The 25003-nt window shown below is 29.8% G+C and overlaps 1 protein-coding gene across 1 annotated transcript in view; it reads left to right on the top strand.

Annotated features, from left to right (window-relative positions):
* Positions 1–212: 212 nt before the first annotated feature.
* Positions 213–25003, top strand: part of LOC145330776 (protein amalgam-like) — a 55881-nt gene continuing 31090 nt past the window's right edge. Inside the window, exons 1-2 of the mRNA XM_080175442.1 lie at positions 213–278; positions 24320–24381. Of these exons, the coding sequence (XP_080031568.1) occupies positions 215–278; positions 24320–24381 (126 nt within the window). The 5' untranslated portion in view covers positions 213–214. The remainder of the gene's footprint in view (positions 279–24319; positions 24382–25003) is intronic.

Here is a 25003-nt window from a genome sequence, read left to right as displayed (position 1 = left end):
TTTCCCAGTTGGAGTTCAAATACTATAATTTATTATTTTTATTTACTGATATAATTTTTTTTATAATTTTTACTCATCCATAAAAGATACATCAATGGGTTTCGTAGCCCCTACCTTTCATAACCTAACCAAGATAAAAAAGGTTTTATTAATAACTTTGAGGTCCTTATTTATTACTATATTTGTCATAATTATTTTTAAATTTCAGAAAAAAATGGTTTTATGGATGCTGTTTGTCCTAATTCTACCTGTCACTTCGGATGGGACAGATAAAAAAGGTGAGAATTTTTTATTATGTAGTAATTAAGTATTAAGTAGTACTATTGTTTTTCATCTGAAGCTTTAGATTGCAATAACTCATTACCTGATTGGGAACTCTATTTAAGGTAAACTTGACGTAGGTCCTGTGAAGGTTTTAGGCTATTTTATTTTCAGATTTGAGTGTTGGGAGGTTTTGATATATTTTATTAGGGGTGTAGCCGCTAATGTAATAAATCATTATAATAATTTATTCTATACTAAACCCCGAACCACTTCATTATGCAATCTACATTTTCCTGGATATTTTGTCTATGGTAGTCCATAAGTGTACAGCTTTACAGTACATTGTTTCTATTTGTTAAAGCAACACGTATGATAAAAGAAAAAGATTCTTTTTAAAGTAAAATGCTTATATTTCAATCAAAATCTATATTTTTTTATTTTTTACCGATCCACGTCATTATGCAAATCAAAAGAAAATCAATGAGAAAACGTTGGTTTTGCACTTTTCTCCACTTTTAAAAAATGATTCTGATAAAATAACAATTTTTTAAGGGATTTATGCATTAATTATAATGAAAAACAGTTTTAGGTAGATTTTAATGATTTTTCTAAATAAGAAATAATTGAAAAAAAGAAATTCTATCCTTATCACTTTAGAGGACAGCTGCTGACCCCCAGTCTTATGGATGAAGCTAAATACATGTTAAAGATAAAAATTACCCTGAAAAGTATACAAAAATGTTTTTTGATGTGTTAAAAAAATCCATTTAAAAATCTTGATTTTGAGGATGATGGCCTTTAAGATGCTCTTACTGGTGGTGAAGGTGAGCTAAATGTTATCTAAGTACATGACCATTACAACAACTTGTCTATTAACCTATGTACCATTTTTTGTAGTCATAGCAGCCTCCAGTGGAGCCTCTCGACATGAAATATAACCATTATCTAAAAACTACATTATTTACTTTATGAATTTTAGTAATTAAAATTGCAATTTTTTTCTTTTTTAATATTGCTTGGCTGGAGGCTGCTATGACTACAAAAATTGGACCATAGTTCAATATATAAGTTTTCTTCAAGGGCATGCACTTTGATAACATTTAGCTCACCATCACCACCAGTAAGAGCATCTTAAAGGCCATCATCCTCAAAATCAAGATTTTAAAATGGATTATTTTAACACATCAAAAAACATTTTTGTATACTTTTCAGACAAATTTTTATTTTTTACATGTATTTAGCTTCATCCATAAGACTGGGGGTCGGCAGCTGTCCTCTAAAGTGATAGGGATAGAATTTCTTTTTTTCAATTATTTCTTATTTAGAAAAATCAATAAAATCTACCTTAAACTGTTTTTCATTATAATTAATGCATAAATCTCTTAAAAAATTGTTATTTTATCAGAATTAATTTTAAAAAGTGGAGAAAAGGGCAAAACAAACGTTTTCTCATTGATTTTCTTTTGATTTGCATAATGAAGTGGATCGGTAAAAAATACAAAAATATAGATTTTGATTGAAATATAAGCATTTTACTTTAAACAGAATCTTTTTCTTTTATCATATGTGTTGCTTTAACAAATAGAAACAATGTACTGTAAAGATTTACACTTATGGTCTACCGTAGACAAAATATCCAGGAAAATGTAGATTGCATAATGAAGTGGTTCGGGGTTTATAAGCTATACCCAGTGGCCTTTAGCGGTAATTAAATTTTTTTTCTACAGACAAAAAAAGATATCATGTTACTTTATGTAAGGATAGGAGTCTGCTGACGTAAGAATTTTTCTAATAAGGTTTCTTTTAAAGTGGCTACATATAATTATTTTTGCTTTTTGCTTTAAAGAAACTGTTTTAACATCACAGAGCCTCAAAATCATTTGGGGATTAAAAATTCTAATTAATCATGTAAAATGTTCAATGTTCAAAAAGCTGAAAAAACAAATATTTAAAATGAAGGAACAATTTACTTTATTGCCTCAAAAAACATAAGACAGTTATATCATCTATAAATTGCCAAACAGACTATCCTCTACGGACGTAACTGCACTATTGGTAGAAAAGCTTCGCTATTAAAAATTCTTAGAGTACAATTACATAAAGTGAAAATGAAATGACAGTAAATAATAATATATTGTTCCAACAAAAGGCAGGAATATACGGATAGGACAATGGAAGAAACATTTAGTTTTCTAAATAGTTATAAATTCTGTTCTCTTGATCAGGCCTTCTATTCTTCTATTCTAAGTTTCGGAACCGTTTTGCCGACATACCGTATCTACATTATTCTATTGGTCAGAGGTTTTTAACCTTAGAGACATGCTGCAGTTAAATATATGATAGCTAATCAAAGTTTTGAAAAAAAAGAGGTTCGATTATTTGCCATTGTCCTTTTCCTTCCCGAGGAAAGTGTTTGTAAGTACAGATCAAACAACAATCAAATGCAAACCAAGAATAAGAGAGATAGTTTATACAAAAAAAAACTTTTGATAAGCATGACAACATCCATAAGATATTAAGCAAAATTTAAATAAATGTTTATAAGAGAATTTCAATCGAAGGACTAAGTTAGTTTTAGAGTAGAAGCTCATTGGTTAGTGTAAAATTTTATAAACCTTTACCCATCTATATGTTTTCAAGCCTACTAAAGGATTCAGATATTATATTGCTAGTTTCCAAGAAACTTTTAACGCCGCCAATGGCCGCATTTTTAGATCTAGATATTTAAAATTTTGTGAAGCTTGCAAAGACACTTTATGTCATATAGACAAGAAGATTTTAAATCTCAAAGTTTGCCAGAAACCTTTGAGTCATACTTCATATTGTTTTGTACTACTACATGATATTTTGCCATATTAAATGTTTTGTTTAAGTCAAGAAGTATGTTTTCCCCTATTTAAAAAATTAAGTTATAGCCCTATTTTAGTTTTGTGCAGACAGAAAATGAGAAGAAAATTATTTGTATTATAAAGGGGCGCATCATCTTAGGGGCATCTTTATGTAATATCAGCTGACAGGCTTTTACCTGTTTATTCCCTAATAACAATTAGATTATGTTTTTATTTTAATTTTGCTGGTTCGTTCCCTATATTTGTGACAGAACCATGGTGACAAATGATTAAGTGCAACCACAAAAAAATTCTAATGCGGAAGAGACCCTTGATTATAAACATACAATAACTTTATTTTACATACATACAAATAAAAAGAAAGAAAAAAGCTTATTTTTGATGCTTACATTAGATTCAGTAATTGTTGGATGAGGCCTGCAGGGACAATAGGATCCCGCATATATGGGCCCAGCAGTGGCTAGAAATGTAGTTATTTTTATGGGTATGGGAGATGGGTTCAGGTGCCCAAGAAATGACAACACAAAAAATCATCCGCATATGCTTTTGTGATCCATGCCTAAGTCTGGGGTTAATGTATTAATATTAGGTACAAATCTTATTAAGACAGAAGCATTTTTGAGAATTTTTTTGTATGGAAATAAATTAGTTATCTTTAGTTCGTATCATAAAGGAATGTTTAGCATTTTTAAGGCATCATGTTAATGTACCTAGAATTTTGGTTCCTTTTGCTATCAAGATAAATGAGTCATTAAAAGAAAATGTTGCAGAATTTAAACATTTTAGGAACTAAGATTTGAAGAAGATATGAATTTTCACTTCCCCTGTCTACAGAAAATATCCACTTCATGAACTATAACCAACCTATCTTAACCTAATCTAACATAAGTAATGACCTGGTTGAATTTATCAACAACTGAACTAGATCCAAAACATTAAATTCCCATTAAATAATAATAGAAGGGTCAGCAACCTTTGGACACAAATTGGTTTTTATTTGATCAAAAGTGATTAAGTGAGTTTCTTGTATGTTTGTTTCCTCAACAATGAAGAAAAGTTAGACCTACCTGGTAACAAGAATAGATACTTTAGCAAGTTCATTTTCAATTTCTCTATAAATCTTAAGTTTGAAAAACAAATTCTGATATGATAAAGTTTAAATTTTGAATAACATCATGATAATGTATGGAAATTTTGGACCTTCATTGGTACTATTTGATTTCTTGAATATTTTTTGGTTGGGTTAGAATTCCTACCAATTTTAATTTCTCTTGAAATATTATATTTTAATTGGCAGAAAATCTGTAAAATAAATATTTGCAAGAAAATTTTTATTTCAACTCAAGTTATCCTTGACCTTGATTTCTGTTTCCAAAAAAAATTTTAGGAAATAATTAAGGTAAAATTATCTTCTTATTTTCTGCGCTTTTGCTATAAAAAGCCCAAATAAAAATGGACCAATGAGAAGCTATACAGGTAACCAAAGCAATGTGCTGATAACTCTAGGCTATCTCTAGAGTGTATTTGTGTGGGTCTTCTTCTTTATCAATGTCAAGATAGACAAATCTTACAAAGCCTAATATAGTGTCTCTCTGTGGGGCATACAGGGAGAAGGATTCTCATCTAATTTTATGTGTGTTATAGAACCCATGAATTTTGTCTTGTTAGAGTTCGGAAGCGGGACCAAAAATTAGACATCCGAAATAAGATTTAATGCATCTTGTATTAAAAGTCTATTTCGTGTTTGCCCAGTTACAATTTTTGTAGAGTCTGACAAAACCATTTACAGCTATAAAATATTATGTGAAAAATACACATTTTTTCATGATATTCACAGTTGGTTTCAAACTTAACTTAACCCATTAATGACAATAGGGTCTTAAACGACGCACAAATTCAAACCTATACTATCACTCTATTTTTTTATGCTGTCCTTTTTAAATGTTTGTAAATAACTGAATAGAGCTTCAAGTTTTGTCCTCTACATTGCTTGGCCTCTCACTTCATTCGATGACCAGATGAAATCATATTTTCATGGCAGAAGTGGAAAAAATAGGAAAAAAATTCCACACCAGGTCTAACTTTTTTCTTTTAAAGAATTAAAACATACTTATTTATAATTAATTATAGCATTTGTTATATATTTTTAGTTTCTGCTAAGTTTTCTTTGATTTTAGTTAGTTTACATACTTTTTTTTGATAAATTGTTGTGCGTCGTATTCGACGCATTCGGACTAATCATTTTAGCCATTGCGTCCTTTTTGACCTTATAGGACTAATCATTTTAGGATTTTACTGTATAATCTACTAGTTGCTACGCCCCTAACCTCTAGGACGTGTGGGGGATGTCAGGAAAATAGCTTAAAACCATCCCAAGGTATTTATAAAGCTTCCCTGATAAGTAAAACCAATTCAGACCTTCAATTTCTCTAATCTTTGGCTTGAGCCAAAAAACCTTACTACTTTATAGTATGGAATACAATACAAGCAGCGGCTACGCCCCTAGAGGCATCTAGGGCCCCTTAGATTGCAGGGGGAGTCAAATCCCCTCTTTCAATTACAATTTTTTAAAGAAAAAGTTTTTTTTTAAATTTTTTTTTTTATTTTCTAGGGATGATTTCTCTTAAGGGATGGTGGTGGTACCCTCCTTCAAAATAGTTATAAACCTTACCAGGACCTAGTAGAAGCTACCATGTAATGGAGCACCATATAGGTTCAGTGGTTAGCAAGGTCCTTTGGTACACACACAAAGACATACAATAACATGTTACTTTATTTTAAGGATATAAAAGTAGTAGCGCAGATAATCTACAACTAGGGTCTGTCTGTACGTCCACCTGTCTGTATTTCCATAATTGCATCCAAATAAATAATAGCTACCTTACAACTAGGGAATGTATGTATGTCTGTCTATATATCCAAAATTACAGCCAATTAAAGACTGTAAATATGTTTATACTTCCGTAATTTTTATTGCAGCCTAGCTGTTAATATATTCATAAAAATAGCGCAAATACTCTACAATTATGGTCTGTCTGTACATCCGTCCGTCTGTATATATATAATTGCATCCAAATAATTAACAACTACGCTACAACTAAGAAATGTATTGGTTAGGGATCTAAAATAGTAAGTCAATGGCTGATAAATTAATGTACTTACTCAGGGATATTATACCATAAAATCTTTCTGTAGATTACATTTAGTGGTTGAAACATTTGGACACTTAATAAACCAACCAATCAAAATACAAATACAATTCCCCACTGTTGGTAAGACAACAAATAAGAAAAAGTTATTATAAAACTTAAAGGATTAACAGGGGCTGAGGGGGGGGGGGGTGAGGGGTTGTCATGTATTGGGTTGTTCAATATAATTGTCGATAAAATCATATTTTTTTGCTAAACATTGTAATAAAGTGAAAGGGTATCTATCTGTGTATCTGCTTAACTGATATGCTTCTTTTTTTACTTTGTAGCTTCTCATAGGTCCTAGGAAGGTTTTCAACTATTTTTGGGGAGGTTACCTCCACCCTCCAAAGAGAAATCGCCCCTTGAAAAAGACCCCCCAACACAAGAAAAGAAAAAAATTAATTCTTTAAAAAAAAATATTGTTGTTGAATTCAATGACCTCTCCCCATCTCAAGTGCTCCTAAAGGCCTCTAGGGGCGTAGCCACTAGTACTAAATAATTTTATTCTGAATTGTTTCATACAGACGAATGGACGTACAGACCGACACTGATTGTAGAGTATCTGTGTTATGTATCCTTTTAATAAAGTAACAGGGTATACTTTCTACATGTGTCTGTGTGTTGTGTACCAAGGGATCTCACTAACCACTGAACCGATATGGTTCTCCTTTACATGGTAGCTTCTCATAGAACCTGGTAAGGTTTATAAATATTTTGGGGGAGAGTACCACCACCCTCCAAAGAAAATCGCCACTTAAAAAAGACCCCCAACACAAGAAAAAATAGAATGAACTTAATGAATTTAATTCTTTTTAAATCTAAAATAAAAAATATTGTTGTAAAATTCAATGACCTCTCCCCATCCCAAGTGCCCCTAAAGGCCTCTAGGGGCGTAGCCACTAGTACCAAATAATTATATTCTGAATTGTTTTATACAGACGAATGGACGTACAGACAGACACTGATTGTAGAGTATCTGTGTTATGTATCCTTAATAAAGTAACAGGATCTAAATACATTCTACATACATGTGTCTGTGTGTACTAAGGGATCCCACTAACCACTGAACTGATATGGTTCTCCTTTACATTTTAGCTTCTCATAGGACCTAGTAAGGTTTATAACTATTTTGGGGGAGAGTACCACAACCGCTCTAGGAGAAATCACCCCTAGAAAATAATAAACCCCTCTCATTATTTTTTAAAAATTTTTCTTTAAAAACTGTAATTGAAAGAGGGGGTTTGACTCCCCCCAAACCCAAGGGTCCCTGGTTGCCTCTAGGGGCGAAGCCGCTGCTAGTATAGTGTTCCATACTATAAAGTAGTAAGGTTTTTGTCTGAAGCTAAAGATTATAGAAATTTCGGGTCTGAATTGGTTTTACTTATCAGGAAAGCTTTATAAATATCTTGGGATGGTTTAATGCTATTTTTCTGACATTCCCCACCCACCCTAGAGGTTAGGGGCGAAGCAACTAATAGATTATACAGTAAAAGCCTAAGATGATTAGTCCGATATGGTACATAATAGACGCATGGGAAAAATGATTAGTCCGAATGCGTCGGAAACGACGCAAAAAAAAAACTTCTTTGGTATGCCACAAATCAAAAAATCTAGAAATACAAATGTCTTACAATCCCTTAAGGAAGCTGTGTTTAAAATTTCAAGTGATTCTGACGACAGGGGGGAAGTTCGGCACTAATGGGTTAAGGATACATGTTGTACTTTAAGCTTTTATAAATATATCCATGTCCTTATGAGTCGTCAAGAGGAGTTGTTAAAGGGGTGTTTCTCCCTAAAATAAACTTTTAGTGGGGATAAAAATCCCGCCTATGTTAAATTTACCTTCTATGGGAGCTTTACTTCCGGAGATAAAAAAAATTACTTTGTGCTTCTCGAGCAAACTTACACCCCCCCCCCCCCCATAAAAAAGGCATGCTGTCTTTAAAACATACTACTTGAATTTAGGATTAAAACTCTATGATTGATTTTCTATGGTCTGGTTTTTGTACTCTTACAAGATAATATTTTTGATTCCCTTATTGTTTGTGTGTGTAAGTTTGTCATAAGTGTGATTTGAAGGACAGAAAAACAATTCATATGGAGATTAGATAGAAATTTATATATTTGCTAGGTATATAGATTGCATATGTAGTTCAGTTTATCATGATAAACTTATAGAATTTTTTGTATAACTTGTGTATGTCAGTGGATATTTGAAAATCTATTCTAAACAAAATGTTAATATATGTGGAGGAAAAAGTGTCTGGGGTTTAAATAAGAATACTCTTCAAATAAAGGAATAGTTATTATAGTCGATGTCCAGGTAATATAAAATATTTTTAAAATTCTCACATTTAAAAGCAGCCAAATAAAGTTCTGACTCCCAACATGTTTTACTCTTTGGTAAAAGAAATGTTAACAAAAATTGAAGGTCTAATTCAAATAGTATCTGAGATATAGACCAGAAAGTTAAGTAAATTATTCAAAATACAACCTTTTGTCAAGTAGATATTTAAGTCAAAACTAAATAAAAGATAATAGAATTGAAATAGAAATAGGTTAAAATTTCAAAATTTCTCTTTCTCTGTATAACGGTAAGATACAAAATTTAGAATTAGTAAAATACAATATTAATTCAATTCCATTCATCTACATCCCTGGTTTACTGGGTAACGTTGTATGAAAATGGTTTCCAATTTGTTACCCTTTCTACATATTGTTTGTTCAGATGCCTATACTTTGTCTCTTACAGGGATATAGGAATAATTTGTTACCCTTTCTACATATTGTTTGTTCAGATGCCTATACTTTGTCTCTTACAGGGATATAGGAATAATTTGTTACCCTTTCTACATATTGTTTGTTCAGATGCCTATACTTTGTCTCTCACAGAGATATAGGGATAATTTGTTATTCTTTCTACATATTGTTTGTTCAGATGCCTATACTTTGTCTCTCACAGAGATATAGGGATAATTTGTTACCCTTTCTACATATTGTTTGTTCAGATGCCTATACTTTGTCTCTCACAGAGATATAGGGATAATTTGTTACCCTTTCTACATATGGTTTGTTCAGATGCCTATACTTTGTCTCTTACAGAGATACAGGGATAATTTGTTATTCTTTCTACATATTGTTTGTTCAGATGCCTATACTTTGTCTCTCACAGAGATATAGGGATAATTTGTTATTATTTCTACATGTTGTTTGTTCAGATGCCTATACTTTTTCTCTCACAGAGATATAGGGAAAATTTGTTATTCTTTCTTCATTTTGTTTTTTCAGATGCCTATACTTTATCTCTAACAGAGATATGCATAGTGAAAAAATTTATTTCATGATTAAAATATTTTAATTTTTTTTATAATGTAAGAGGTCTAATTTGAACTTATTTAACTGTAAAACACATAACTAAAGAGAAGCTAGGCTAAGTATCTAAGCGTTCCAGGAGTCAACATATCAAAAAAAGGATTTTTAATGAATCAATAACTGACTTTAAGTGTTTAAGCAATTATTTTTATGTCATTGTTAAGTTACCAATACAATTTTAAAATTAGATTTTCTGGAAATAATTCAAATAAAAGTGTGGCTTTTATAGCTATACTTGTTCTTGTAGTTAGAATTTATAATGAAATACAGATTTGAGTAATGGAACAAGCACTCTTTACATTAGTGTAACTGTACACACCTTCTAAATGTATTTTCAATTCTTTACACTCGATTTAGCCTAAAATCTGCCAATATCTTACTGCTTCTATTTATGTGGAATGTGCGAGTTTCTCTGTTTGTTTGTTTATATCCTAATGTAGAAGAAGTAGGTTGTAAGTATGTCTGTCAGTGGACCTGCATCGAAATTACCAAAACAAAATTTGAGTTGGATATGCTAATATATTTTTTTTTCTTTAAGTCATAAAAAGATTAAACTTTTAAGCTTATCACAATGCAATGTCTAGATAAATGACACTATATGGAAAGGTTGAAAAATGTTTTACAAAATTGTGATTTGAATCAATAGTTTTAAAAAAGCTCGAAATAATATCAAAATTTTTATTAGAACAGAGAGCTGTGGTCTGTGAATGCTTAAGTACAAATCAGAGATGATTTTTCTGCTAACTGGTGATATAGGCTTTTTGTTGAAATATTTTTTGCAATAAAGACATATGAATGTATGAATACAGATAGATGGAACCATAGATAATCAAGTATTGACTTTTTTAGAAACTCAAGGCTAAATTGATCAACTTTATTACTAGGTTATGCAATCTTTGCCACAACATTTGAATTTTTCATAATTGACAAACGTCAGAAATTCCTACTTCCATCTGTAAATATTCACATTTTATGTTATTGTTTTTTATGAATAAGTACGAAAGGACATCTTTACTACTTTGCATGTATGATTGAACACCTGCTGTATTTACCAAACAAGTCAATATTTCACTTCCAAGCAAAATTTCTAAAACTCAATGACCTGAAAAATTTCAATTTACTAGAAGTAAACTAAACATGTTAGGCTATGCAAATCCAGCATAGAACAAATAAACAAGGACAAAAAAAGTCAGACTAGGTATGAAGTGCAGTTATATAAATATATGATACTGTGGATTGGACATCTAAAAAAGGTAAAGGTACAAGGTAAGGTATGTATAAACGGAAAGGCTAAATATAGAAGAAAAATAAAAAGTTACGCTCTTGATCAGTTTTTTTCATTCTAAAGACCATTCCCAGATATACCAGTCTACCTAAGTTTGAAAAAATATCAGTGCTTTAGTCCAACTGACAAACTAGATATTAGATATGACTGGAGAGTAGATTTACTCCTAACAATATTTGTAGATAAATTATTTCATAATCTATGCAATCATGACCTTATTTTATGTAAATTTGATATTTAAAGATTTTAAGGCATTCCATAAACTCTGGTGATAGTATCCTTAAAATAAGATAATGTTAATCTTAGTTTTTTTTTACATAAAATCACTTTCTTTAATGAGTAGTAAATCTATTTTAATAAATGTTTTATCTTATTATGAAAGGTATATAATCTATGGTGATGCCATAACCAATTAATAATTATTCATTTTTAAAATTATCATAGAACTGAGCTGGATCTTTAAATCTGAGTGATGCTAACGATCTGGCCACACTGAGCCGTAAATCTTTTAAAGATCAATGTTTTTTAGCAGTAGCTGTGGCTCACCTCTGGCTCACCTCAAGGCAGATCTGGCTCGGCTCACCACTAAATGATTTAAAGATCCAGTTCTGTTCTTTAAACTGATCCAAACAACTTAAAAAAACTTTGACAACTTGGAACAAACTAGGTTTGAATGAACAAAAAAAAATAAATGTTCATTAAAGTTTTGTGTTCTGCAGTTTTTAGGAAAATGAAAATCCTTTAATCATGCCTAGTTAAGCATAATGTTGATACATGTGTCTTACAAGAATAAACTAATAAGAAAAAGTATGGAAAACTTTTGTTATGTACCTACCCTGCCAAATTTTATATCAGCAAAGCAAAGCCTAACATTGATTTTTATTTCAGAGAAAAGTTTGAAAATCTGAGTTAAAAACAGGAATATTTGTTTTTAGTAATAGGTTACACTCAAGAGCATGTGGGCCAAAGAAAATTTTAAAAACTCTCACTGAAAGGAAATATAAACACATATAAAGTAAATAGAAAAAGAATTCAATTAATTTGGCTATTTTACATTTTTCTCTGTTTTAAGATTACTCTAACTTTGTAACTGAAAAGTTTTAAGCAGGTAAACAAAGAGTTTCTTAATTTTTACAGATTTATCATTACAATAGTTCAAAATTAAATTATAGCATGTTTAACTAAAGTTTTATTTTTTCAAAAGCTAAATAAAATATTAAAGTTATAATTTACTTTTATTCAAATATATAGTATTTTTTTCTATATTTAATTAGGTAAATCATACCAAATATAAAGTGTCTAATCTGTCATTTTTGCAGATTTGTGCTTGATTTTGCAAATGCAATATTGTAAAGTCACTTTATCTAAGGGATACAGGGATTGTCAGGACATATATTAATACAAATTTTTTTTCAACAAACTGAAAACCAGAATTAAATAAATATTTTGCGAAAGCAAATCTTTAATTTTCAATGTTGAGTCTGGGCTTATTAAATGCATTTGATGAGAGATATTTCAATCCCCCCCCCAAAAAAAAAAAAAAAAATATTTAATCAAATAAATCTCTGAGATTTATATATATTACTCAACAAAAATAAGAATTTTTAATATGGGTACACAACATGCATAATTCTTTGGATAAATACTCTCAAGGTTTGGAGAAAAGACAATTAATTTGATTTTGCAGTTTGCAAGTTCATTTGGACAAAAACTCAAAAGCAGATGTAAAAATTTTCCTCATTTTGTCTGACTTGGGTTAGTTCATTTAAGGGTTAGCTTACCTTCATAGAACACCTTATGTTTATTTTTTAAATTGAAAAATTAAGGTTGCACTTTTTTACTTTATGCATAACCTCAGCGTGACTTCTCAGTACCCAATACAACCTAACCTAATCAAGGTAAAACCCATGATTATATATTATTTTCATACAATGGGGGACTGTCTTTGACTATGCACTTTGAGGAAAACAAACATCTTGATAGATTTGTGAGATTTATACTTCCTTGATGGCAAGAAAATGCTAAAGATTACATCCATTGAACTATTCCTACCTCCCTGTTGTGTTTGAGACATGGTGTCGATATCAAAATTTGTTTTGAACAAGGCAATTTGGGACACACAAATTGTTTCAGAATTGCAACTTTCTTCAGCTAGGTTATTGCAAATAATTCTAATTCAAGCACAAGAAGTACAATAAATTTGAAAGGAAATAATAGTTTTAAATTGTTAATACATGATTTAAGGTTCAATAATGTTAAATTTAAGAAAATTCCAAAACATAAGCTATAATAATTGTTTTACTGTGAGAATTTAAATAGGATGTTCTCACAAGTAACATGGAAGGTAATTCATAAATAAAGAAAACTTTTTATCATTCATTTAAATTTAGAATTAATTTACATAAACACAAATAATACATTTAGAAGTTTTGGCATTTCATGTTATTCCCTTAATATGTAAGTACATTTTTAGTTATATAAATATATATACCTTTCTTGTTAAATAAGTATACACAGATACTAAAAATACTAATTCAGTCAAAATTAATATAAAAATGTCAGTAAGTTCCTCGGTTTGATATTCAAGATCTTTATTAAACTCTAAACAGCTTCTCTGACTGTGTCATTTTATTCTATAATAAATAAGTAGATCATTCTGACCATGACTATATATGAAGCTTAAGATCTCAGTAACCGCTGCCCATTTCAGGGAATATACCTAATATTATTTTTCTGGGGGGGGGGGATTGAATACTACTTTTCAAAATCTGTCTGTTAATTTAAAAACTAAATCATATTCAGAAGGAACCTCTGACATTCCCTTTTTCAATACCCCTAAAGGCTAGGGGTGATGAAAATCTAAACATCTGTACTTATCCCTCCATCTAACTTCATAACATAAGTTTAAACTAATTAGCCCTGGCTTACTCATTTAACTAAATATACAAATTAGAAATTTAGAGTTTAAGTAGCGCCCTCTATATCTTCTAGGAATGTAAACATAAATATCATATTTTTGTTTATTAAGATGTGAAATCTAATTTTTACTGAAAATACACACATACATGTAAAAAATTGAATTTTCTCTTATAATGGTTTAGCAATGCATTTATTCAATTTAAGTTAAAACAATTAATGAAAAAAAATCAAGAGAACAAATGAAAATATTTAACTAACCTAAGAATAATTTGGAAAATAATCTTAATTTTCTTAAAAATGTATATTCCTTGAAGCATAACAATGCATAGCTATTGTTGAACTTGCCTGAGGTAAGGATTGTTGAAATATATTCCTTTTACAGGGTGTTTATATTTCTGTAACAATTTAAAAATTATAACATCAGTGTTTTATCAACAAATATAAAAAATCTTTTCAGATATATTCGGGTTTGGCTACCAAAAAATCAAAACAAGTACAATAACATTCAAAAGTAGCATAGATTTATGAAAGCCCATAAAGAAGCAATAATTTAATATAAAATGACAAATATGAAAATTTTATGAATGTATGAATGCCAGTGTTGAATGTATATTTGTCATGGATGTATTATTGACAGTATAAACAATATGTTAGATATAAGTTTACCAGGAGTTTCAATATTATTTTGTGTTTGGAGCAAAAAAAGGCATAAAGAATGTGATTTAGGAATTCAAAGCACCTTTAAAAATAAATCTGGATATTGGATGGCCTTTGTGGCCGCAAGGATCAATTGCTCAAAAAATCCACTAAAACTTGAATTTATGTACCATTTAAAAAGTCTGCAAACTCCCTTTCACACAATAAAAATGAGAGGTCTTTTTTGACGGGAAATATTAGAATTAATTAATGTCTTTGTATTAATAGTTTAACAATAAATATTATGAAATTCTATATTACACATGTATTTTAAAAATTTACATATTTAAAACAGAAAAATGATATTCTGGATACATTTTAAAAGAACACAAACTATTGGAGATTATCATATTAAGACAAATTTTCAAAAGAATTATCCTATAAATATGGTAAAATGTATTGTACTGTCGGTTTGTATTAGTAACTTAAATTGGTTAAAACTAGCAGTGACACAACTTTTCACAACCAATAGTTTTAAGTCATCCCTTGGTTAAGGTTGCCATCCCTAATATGAATCTTAGATGCTACCTTGTACAGTTATTTGGTAGAGTTTTGTAACCTACCCGCCCGTTTTCCTACATACAGTATTAATACCAATCTTTTTATAAAATGTTGCATTATATACTTCTCAACTTAATTGTCTTTTTTGGTAATTGAACATTTCCTCTTATGGGAAACTCTATTCCATTCCAGTATACTAAACCATTTTGAATAGTTTTACCTAAACTTTGTGTCGTTTACATTGGGCTGAATATAAGATATTGCTATAGGTTGAACGTTTTCAATCAATCAATCAAATACACTTCCTTAAATTTTTCCTTTTGATATACCCTCCTCTTGTTTGTATCAAGAAATTCAAAAATATTTGTTTGTATCTCAAGTTGATATGTCTGAATTCACTATCTACTCAACACTGTGAAATCAATCATTCAAAAGGAATATAGGAAACAGGGGTTCGGAGCTGTTTAATTTTATATAACAAAAAATAAAATTCATCAAACAATTTAATACGCAATAGAGTGTTTAATAAGCAAAATTAGATAATAATATAATTTATTACTACTTACCTTGAGACCTATAAGACAATCAAAAATAAACTAATAACATGTTTAATGACAATAAACAAAATTATTCCCTTCCCTATATTGAAATTATTGGTTTAAAAGTTTGGACAATAATAGTTTGACCAAACCAATAAAAAAATAATAAAATTATCTAACATTTTTAATCTAATGATTTAGAAAGTGTAGATTAATTAGGCAACAATGACCACCAAACACAAGTTTTAAGAACAACTCATTCCTATTAATTCTCTACACACATAGCGCCACTGCACTGCATAAAAAGGGGGATTAGGAAGAGAAAACTTGATATTGTGTAGAATGTATTGACAAATTATTTGAATATTTGCACCATTTCAGGCAAACCAGAGAATAAAGGATAGGACATTAAGCAATTTATTTAATTTTCAATCCAATTTATATAAGGAGAACTTTATAAGATTTCAATGACCAATAATAAGTAAAGACTCAAATAAATTTAGGTTTCCCAGCCTTAAATTGCTGTCTGTAATAGATCATGAAAAGCATGACTTTGGAACTTGAGAATTTGTTCAAAATAAAACTAAAAAGGAGTTGTTTAAATGACCAATTAAAGAATTATCACAGTAGAGTTTCTGTTTTCAAAAATCAATTTTCTAGAACCAAACAAATTTTATATTGATATTTATTGTCTGCTAGTTTTTTGTGTTTATTATGCTCAGTAATCTTTGTCTGCTATGAGAATTACTTTTTAGCGGCATTCTATTTTTAGCAAAAAGTAGAGTTGCATTGGTTCATGAACAAAAAGTTAAAGATAGCTGAATAAAAATGAAATTTAAATCCATTGTCCCACCCCTACATCCCTGAGACATACAAAACACTTTTTACTACAAGCATTGATCTATTATTCCCTATAAGAATATTAATTCTTTCACATGTACCTTGGGTACATTTCAAATATGGATTTGTTACGAATGTTCAAAATTGGAGGTGGGGAGATACAGCGCAAAGTGACACCAAAAAATTACGTCATACAACAAAGTTTACCAATGTTCATTGTAATTGACCAATGTTAAAATTTATACTGGCCTCTTATTGGTCATTTTTATTGTATGGCGTCATTTTTTTAGACACTTTACGTTGTCCTAGGAGGGCGGAATTAGAGCTAGAGGTTCTACAGGTAATAGATAAGATATTATCTTAAATAAAGTTTTTAGAGTAAAATTAATACTCCAAAGAGCAACAAAAAACTAACGGAATATTTCTTAACATTACATTACACTGTAAATTTTACTGAAAGCAATAACTAATTAAACAATTAAACATCATCTGAATGCTTAAATACTTTTAGAATTTTAAATCTTGACTAGTTTGCAAACTTTACCACCAGTAAAATTCATCTACAGAAGAGATATTTTTTTGGAATACATAATTTTCTCTTCCATTGTATTATCCTTTAAGATATTACCCCTTACATATAGTTAATAGTCGTATGGTTTTACTATTAGATATCAGAACAATAAATTTGAAATTCATGCTACAGAATATTAATATAACCCAGGAACAGAGATGTCTTTAATCAGAAGGAAAAAACCCAATGAAAGTTTTTGTATTATTTACTAGAGTTGGGCTCGATATAATTATCTCGCTATTGGCTAGGTTTATCCAATGTTTTATTTACTTTCTTTTGGTTATCTGAATCCTGACTATTAACCCTATTCTTCCATTATCTTCTCCCTGACGATTTCTTTCTTTAAACTATTTTAGGATCTTAATATTTTTTTTTCAAATTATCGTCCTGAAAGGGTTAAAATATTTAATTAACTGTTAAATTTTAGTTCAATATCTGACCACATTATGCACGTATCGCTAGTATCAAATTATTTAAAAACTAAGTTTTCTTTTATTTACTATATTATAAATTTAAATTTTCTGTTTTATGGATAGAAATTTAATACTTCAATATAATTCAAATAGCAACATGAAATAAAAAAAATGAATTTATTCTTCATACAGTGAAATAATGGGTCTTATCGTTCTTGTCAATGAGAGTTTATTACGGATTATTGGAGCACTGTGAGTTTTAAACATTTATCGCTTGGAAAACTTGAGCTAATATATAGACATTTATTTCCTATATAGATCTGTCATGGATCTTGATGCAATAAGTTAGGCTGTTTTGTAAATGTTAGAAATTGGAAGATCTTATTAAACAAAAGTTCCCGCAAATATAAGTATTAAATAAGCTGTTTACAAGTTCCTAGAGGACACAGTTTCTCTGTGTTTTGGATTTAATTCAGTAACTGCTCTGATAAATTATCACTTTAGCATAAACCACTAAAACAAAAATAAACCTACTACTATACCCCACCCCTTCCCCCTCACACAAAATTTGTTCTCTTTTCTAAACTAAAGAAGCAACAAGTAATGCATAAGTTTTCATCACAAATCACGAGGAAAATTTGGAGGGCAAATAATTAATCTTTAGTTTCCATATACCTGTACTATCTACATATTAGGTTTCTCCTTCTACTTAAATTTTACGCAGTGAAGCCATTTAAAATGTAGGGTCTATCAGTCTGTCTGTAACAGAATGTTCTTTTTTACACTCAAGAATCGTCCTGTTTATTGCTAACTTTATAAATATGAAGATTTATCTAGAAAGCTTTTAAGCTTTGCACCCAATAATATCTAGGAGCCTAATTTTCATTATAGAATTATCCAATTCATTTAAGATTAAAGTATTGATTCCTAGAATGATAAAGCATGGTGTAGAAAGCATGGTAATATGACTCAAAACCGTCATTATTTATGAGCTTCGCTTACATGGAAATTGTTATCTGTGTTTTACATAAGATTAATTAGTCTATCTGCAAATCCTAAAGGGGAACTAATTTGTTACTGAACAAGTAACAAACTTGAATTACCCTTATTCCACTCTTTACCTGAATGTATAAAGATTTTATTAAACGTCAGAAAATAACCATGAAATAACACTTTCCTCATAACTATCATTAACATTATTATTTAAAAACACCAAAATGTTTAAGATTAATTTGTAATTTACAAGCTGCTATCACACAAAAAGCATGGAACAATAAATATTGATCCTTTTTTAAGTTTCTAAATGTCACGTTTTTTTTCTGCCAAAAATATCTGATAATCCAAATGAATTCGTAATTTTTAATTGTGATTCATTGATGTTAGCAAAGCATTTGATGTTATAGAAGATAAGAAATCTGTTTTGAAAGTGTGTAGTATTTGCTATTTTAAAAGATATTCTTAATCATACTTCAGAAGTAGTTTAGATTCTTAGTTTCTTTTTGAATATCTTAATTTCATTAAAGAAAAGTGTGAATTATGATTCATTATTTCATCTTGGCAGTACCAGACATAACAAGTTTTGGCAGAAGTTATTGCAAATTAAAGATAATTACATTTATTTTTTAAAACCATTTTGAATGTAATACATGATCTCATAAGTAGCTCAGCTAACAATATTTTATAGTCGATTTTTGTTGATACATTGTCAAATGATCTCTGAATAATATGACTTTTACGTTTATTTTTATTAAAAACCAATTAACGAATAAGGAACCTTTACTTTATTAAAAAAATATATAAATGAACTAGCGGCTGCGCCCTAAGCATCTAGGAGCTCTATATTCGAAGGGTTATAAAAGGGCAGAAAATAGTCTAAAATCATCTCAGGATCTATAAGAAGATTCAATGGCTCAGAGATTAGTGAGATCCTTCGCTACAGACAAAAAAAAAAGGTTACTAAAATGAGGTTCTGATTAACCTTACAGTCTGAAACAAATTATTCTAAAGAATGTATCATGTATTAAACAAAAACGTCCTTGTTGAATTTATTTTCTTTTAACAATATGTCAATGATTTTTTCCTGAAATGATTCATTACTTACAACAAAACTTAATTTAGTTAAGGGGGCTTCATTCAGCTATTTTATTCAACTTGATACTATTGAAATTTAAGTAATATGACGTGATAAAATCAACTTGATACTTTTGAAATTTAAGTAATATGACGTGATAAAATCAACTTGATACTTTTGAAATTTAAGTAATATGACGTGATAAAATCGAGGTAAACATTGGTAGGTACTGAAATAATGAGTAATTGTGAATTAATGGGAGACAATACTGAACCAGGGTTTGATTGACGTACTGCAAAATTTCCTAAGGCATTGCTTGTCAGAATCTAGGTTCCTGTTCCCCTGACTTGGTTAAACTTTCCAGATTTTGGTTAACTAAAGGATTTCTTGTTTGTATCAGTACACGGAGTTAGTAGGTTAGCATCAATAGATGTAAAACACAAAATCTTGTGTTTAAAGCATACAAGATCATAAAAAAACAAGGATGACAACATCCATAAAAGCGAAGCACTGAAACGGTAGGACAAACGGACCTTAACACTTGTATAGTATCTTAACTGAAAAATCGGAACATAAATGTAAATATGTCGAATCAAAATTGTAGGTAAATTTGTTGAAAAACTACTTAAAAACAGGATAATGTTTATGGACATACTTACATTTTTGGACTTGATTATAGAGTTGCTTCGCTTATAATATTGTTCTTTGTTGTCCCAGGAATCAATATACCAAAAATTAGATCAAACGGATAATTAAAACACTTTAAAATTTGTTGTTAAAAAAGTAGAAAATCAACATGTTTAAAATGGACGTACGGACATTCTGGTAATGATTATAGAGTTGCTACGCTTTCTAAATCGTACCCAACTACTACAGGAATCATCATGCAAAGTTTGAAATCGATAGGACAATTCTAACATGCCTAAATTAACGAATAAAAGCTATCTATCTCGGACGGACGGACGGACGGACGGACGGACGGACGTACGGACGGACGGACGGACGGACCGACCCTAATTATAGAAAAGCTTCGCTTTTAAAAACATTTTTAAACATCTTTTAAATTTTTGGGTCACTTGAAAAGTTAGAAAATGGTGTAACTCTACCTTACACGGAACTTAAAAACTCAATTACCATAAATATCTACTTCCCTATATGGGATTAAATCTCTAGCTCTTTGATTTAATGCGTATTTGATTATGTTTATTTATTGTTATGCGTTCGTTTGTTGAAAAATTATTAGAATTCAAATTCTTCATTTGCTTTTTATAGCTTTCGTATGATATATTTTTTTTTTAAATGTCACTGTGCATTTGAACATGAGTTTAATAAAATATTGAATATGGTTGGTTACATACTTTTCAATAAGAAATGCAATGTGCACTAGTCCCGGGATATGGGGATGGAACAATGGACGCTAAATTTATCTCCTTGAATAATGAAATCTAATTTCTCTGTATAATTATTGGTAATAAGGGACATTTTGGATGGTAGATTTATTAATCCGTCATTATCCCCTCCCTTTCCCTGGCTTAGCTCACATTATTTCAATGCCTTTTCACTTTTTACATAAGTACAAACTACTCTATACATATGATATGTACTTACGTAAATCTCTCCGTAGGTAGAGAGGGGAGAAGAACATCTCTCGATTATTTTTTTAATAACATATTCTTTTGAACGTTGACCTACCCCCTATAGATATTAGGAAAGCAATTTTTAAACTGATAGGTCCAGCCATTTACCAAACCTTACATGACACATACATACATCTATCTAATGTAGGATAAACCTTTTTTAAATTTTACTTTCCTTAGTTTTGACAGTTTTTGTCCTTGATTTCCTAAACACACAACTATACATAAGAAATATATGATCCCAAATACACACTAACATGCACATTTATGTGACAAAATCAGGGCTCGGTAGTCGCAGCCGCTATTATGATGCAGCAAATAATGCATAATGAAAAATGACGTAATACAATACAAATGACCAATGATAGGCCATCATATATTTTATCATTGGTCAATATAAATATATCCTGGCCTATCATTGGTCATTTGTATTGTATGATGTCATTTTTTATTACAAACTATTTGCTGCTTCGCTATCATTCTTTGTAAAATAATGCAGCCACCAATCCGTAGCTACAGCCATTGCGATTCAAAATTTTCTGGTGTCGAACCAAGTCAAATATAAGCAAACTTACTGTGCACTTGTGTATTTCATCAACAAGGATGTTTATGTATATAAGTTATGCAACAATTTTTGGCTTGCGTTATGTACGGACATTTTTTTGCTCACCCTTTATAAATCCATGGTGCTCTTTCTTAAATCTAATTCTTAGCCTGCGGTGAGACTATATTCTTCACTTGACCTAACCTTGTTCCAAAATAAACATAGGATTATTTCTATTTTCTTCAAAAAGTTTATTTTGTGTCAAGACACAAAATGGGTGAAATAGCCCAATCTATTGAAAGTTATTATAAAAAAATTTAATTAGGTAATTTTGTAAACTTTGAGATAAAATAATCATATATGTATGTTGGACAATGAAAGAATATCCTGGCTTCTTTCAAACAGACAAACAAACATATATGTGTAATGTGTATTATTTGATTCTTTTTGGTGTTTGTTGTCAAACTTTGATTCATCTAGCTAGCTGTATTTACTGTATAACAAAGACAACAACATCCATTAAAGCTCAAGAAATTAAATAACATGACTGACAAACATTAAGAAATATATATAAATGAAATTCAAAGAAAATATGTCGTAAACTTATTCCTAAACCATGATACAGTCTAAAACTCAATCATAGTGATTATACTCTTTAATCATTCCTAAAGTTTATGGCCCATGTATAAAATTTGGCATTAAAAAACAAAAACTTCATTTTTGTCATGTTTCCAGACTTTTAACAAATTGTTACAGGAATCCCTGTGAAAGATTTTGCATGCCACAATATAAGTTATCCTTAATGAACGTTATGACTGACCGACATGCCCAAAATGTTTAAAGATTTTTTTAAAAACTTAGTAGTGTTACTGTATAAAAACTTTCATCATTTTTCTACGTAGAAATGTTTTTATATATACCAAGGAAGGTGTAATTTTTATCTTACGCTAGGAAAGATTAAAGGCGAACACCCCCCCCCCTCCCTTTTGAAGTTGATAACAGGAAGACTTAATGGGCAGTTTTTCAAGGAGGGTTAAAGCACCCAACCCCAATGTATTTAAGAACCTTCTCGAGACCTATTAGAGCTTTAATGTAAAGATGAAACATATTGGTTTAGCGGGTTGCGAGCTATTTATTGACATATAGACATCCTGTTACTTTTTTTCAGTAATAACTATTCGGTGACATATTTTTAAGAGGAGAGATAGTGTCAACCTAAATGTATTCAGTGTCTAATCATTTCCTTTTTCTGTATAATATTTTACTATTATATTTTCTTTTGAAAACTTGTTATTTGGCATTCAAAGAATTAAAAAAGAAATTGTCAACTTTATCAAATCATACCATTTATATAACTCCTAAAATTTAAGCAAACCACTTTAAAAATTGCTTTTAAATTTTGGTGTACAGTTTAACTAAAAATATGTTCTAAGAATTCTATAAAATTTTCTGTTATGATTTTAAGACGTAAGTCTACTACATATATTAAATCAAATTATTGATCATATATATGACTGTGGGTAATTTTCATAAAATTATATGTTAGAATTATTTCTTAAATGACCAAGCAAAAAGTCATGAATTTATATTTGTGTAATAAAATATTCATTAAATTTACAAATCAAGTATTAAAAATGTTCGTGATTATTCAAGTAATTAGTATCCTTGGACGTACATACCTTATCTTAAAATTATATCAAATAATTACATGAATAGTAGTGCAAGTTTTCAAATCAAAGAACAACTATGACATTTCTACTAGAAATTCGTTATATAAAAAAAAACATTGTCGGACAACCTTATAACAGAAAAGCTTTGCTTTTCCCAAAATAACATATTCTATACATTTATATTATGTGTAAAAAGATGACGAAAATTTGAAGATAAATTTGATGTTTAAAAGAAGCGAGGTCTTATCAAATAATTTCATATTTTCTCACTTTTATATACAAACAAGGAGACTTGTGTTCATATGTAGAACAGCAATAACGGGCAGTCAACATAAACGATAAATAGAGGAATAATCTAAATTTTAAAATATGACTAATGGTTCGAAACGTTTTCGCCTAAAAAAGGATCTATGATTAATGATCATATTGATCATCTCAGATACCTTTAAAGGGCGCTAGCGGCTTCGACCTTAGCTTCTTGGGGCTTTGTATTCGAAGGGGTAGGAAAGAGTTGAAAATTAGCTCAAAATCATTCCTAGACCTACCTAATAAAATTAAATAGCCTAAAAATAAAGATTTTCTAAAAAGGAAAACTTTCTACTTTATAATAACACTTTATTAACCAAAGATCTCATTAATCCTGATCTTGGACACTCCCGTCATAGGTAATAATCGATAGAATAACATAACATGGTAAAATAACATGAACATCATATGGATGTTTTGTTTTTATTTATCATATTACTTATTAGTTGATTGATTTATATAGTTTCTATCTGGATAAAATTACACCTTAATCATAATATTGTGGCAGGTGTCCTATTTTACGCACATCCAGGTACAATCATATCCTCACCGGCTGGGGCACTGATGTCCTGGTAGTATTGTTGACAGAATGCACGTCTAGTATAATATGGAAATTTTTCTTATTAATATGTTTTATATGTTTTGTTTTAGGCGATGTAAATCTGATACAGCCGTTTTTGGACCCCTACCATGGACAGAATATAACTGTGAAGGTAGGTCATTCAGATTTTTAAAAATATCAAAGCAAAGATAAGAAAATATAGATTAGAATACAGATAGAAGACTTGGCTATGGAGTATGAATAAAAATCTTTTCATTCGTTGATTGTGTATTCGTTTAGGTATTTGTTTTTGGATAAATTCTGAAAAAAATCTGTATGCAATTGTTTTAATCAAGATAACCATGTATTATAGGCCAAATTCTAATTTAAAATATAAAATTATACATTAAAATTATAATTATAAAAATTATACATTATACTGTTGTACAATTTTTGAAATGCAAATAGTATCCCTTTATGTGTCAAATTAAACATAAAACAAAAAGATAAATAAATGTGGACAGATTATAAGCAAATACTGAACAGCAATGGATTTATAATTACTTGGTTCTTACACTAGATTATCATGTGCTCTAATAAAGTGAAATTTGTAGCTTACTAAAATGACGACCCCCCCCCCCCCCTATCCATCCCCATTACCGTCCCTCCCCTCCTACTAGATGAACGAAATAACTAATAATTGACGAAAAATTTTCTCCTTTTTATAATATCCACATATATTGTATATCATTTTTATAGGTTTCTCAAGAATTGAATTCAATTTGCGATTGCAA

Source organism: Acartia tonsa, chromosome 10, assembly GCF_053477335.1.
Source record: "Acartia tonsa isolate MP-2025a chromosome 10, ASM5347733v1, whole genome shotgun sequence".
Classification (NCBI taxonomy): Eukaryota; Metazoa; Arthropoda; class Copepoda; order Calanoida; family Acartiidae; genus Acartia; species Acartia tonsa.
The sequence above is the reverse complement of the archived record's forward strand: the minus strand, read 5'-3'. Positions and strand labels throughout refer to the sequence as shown.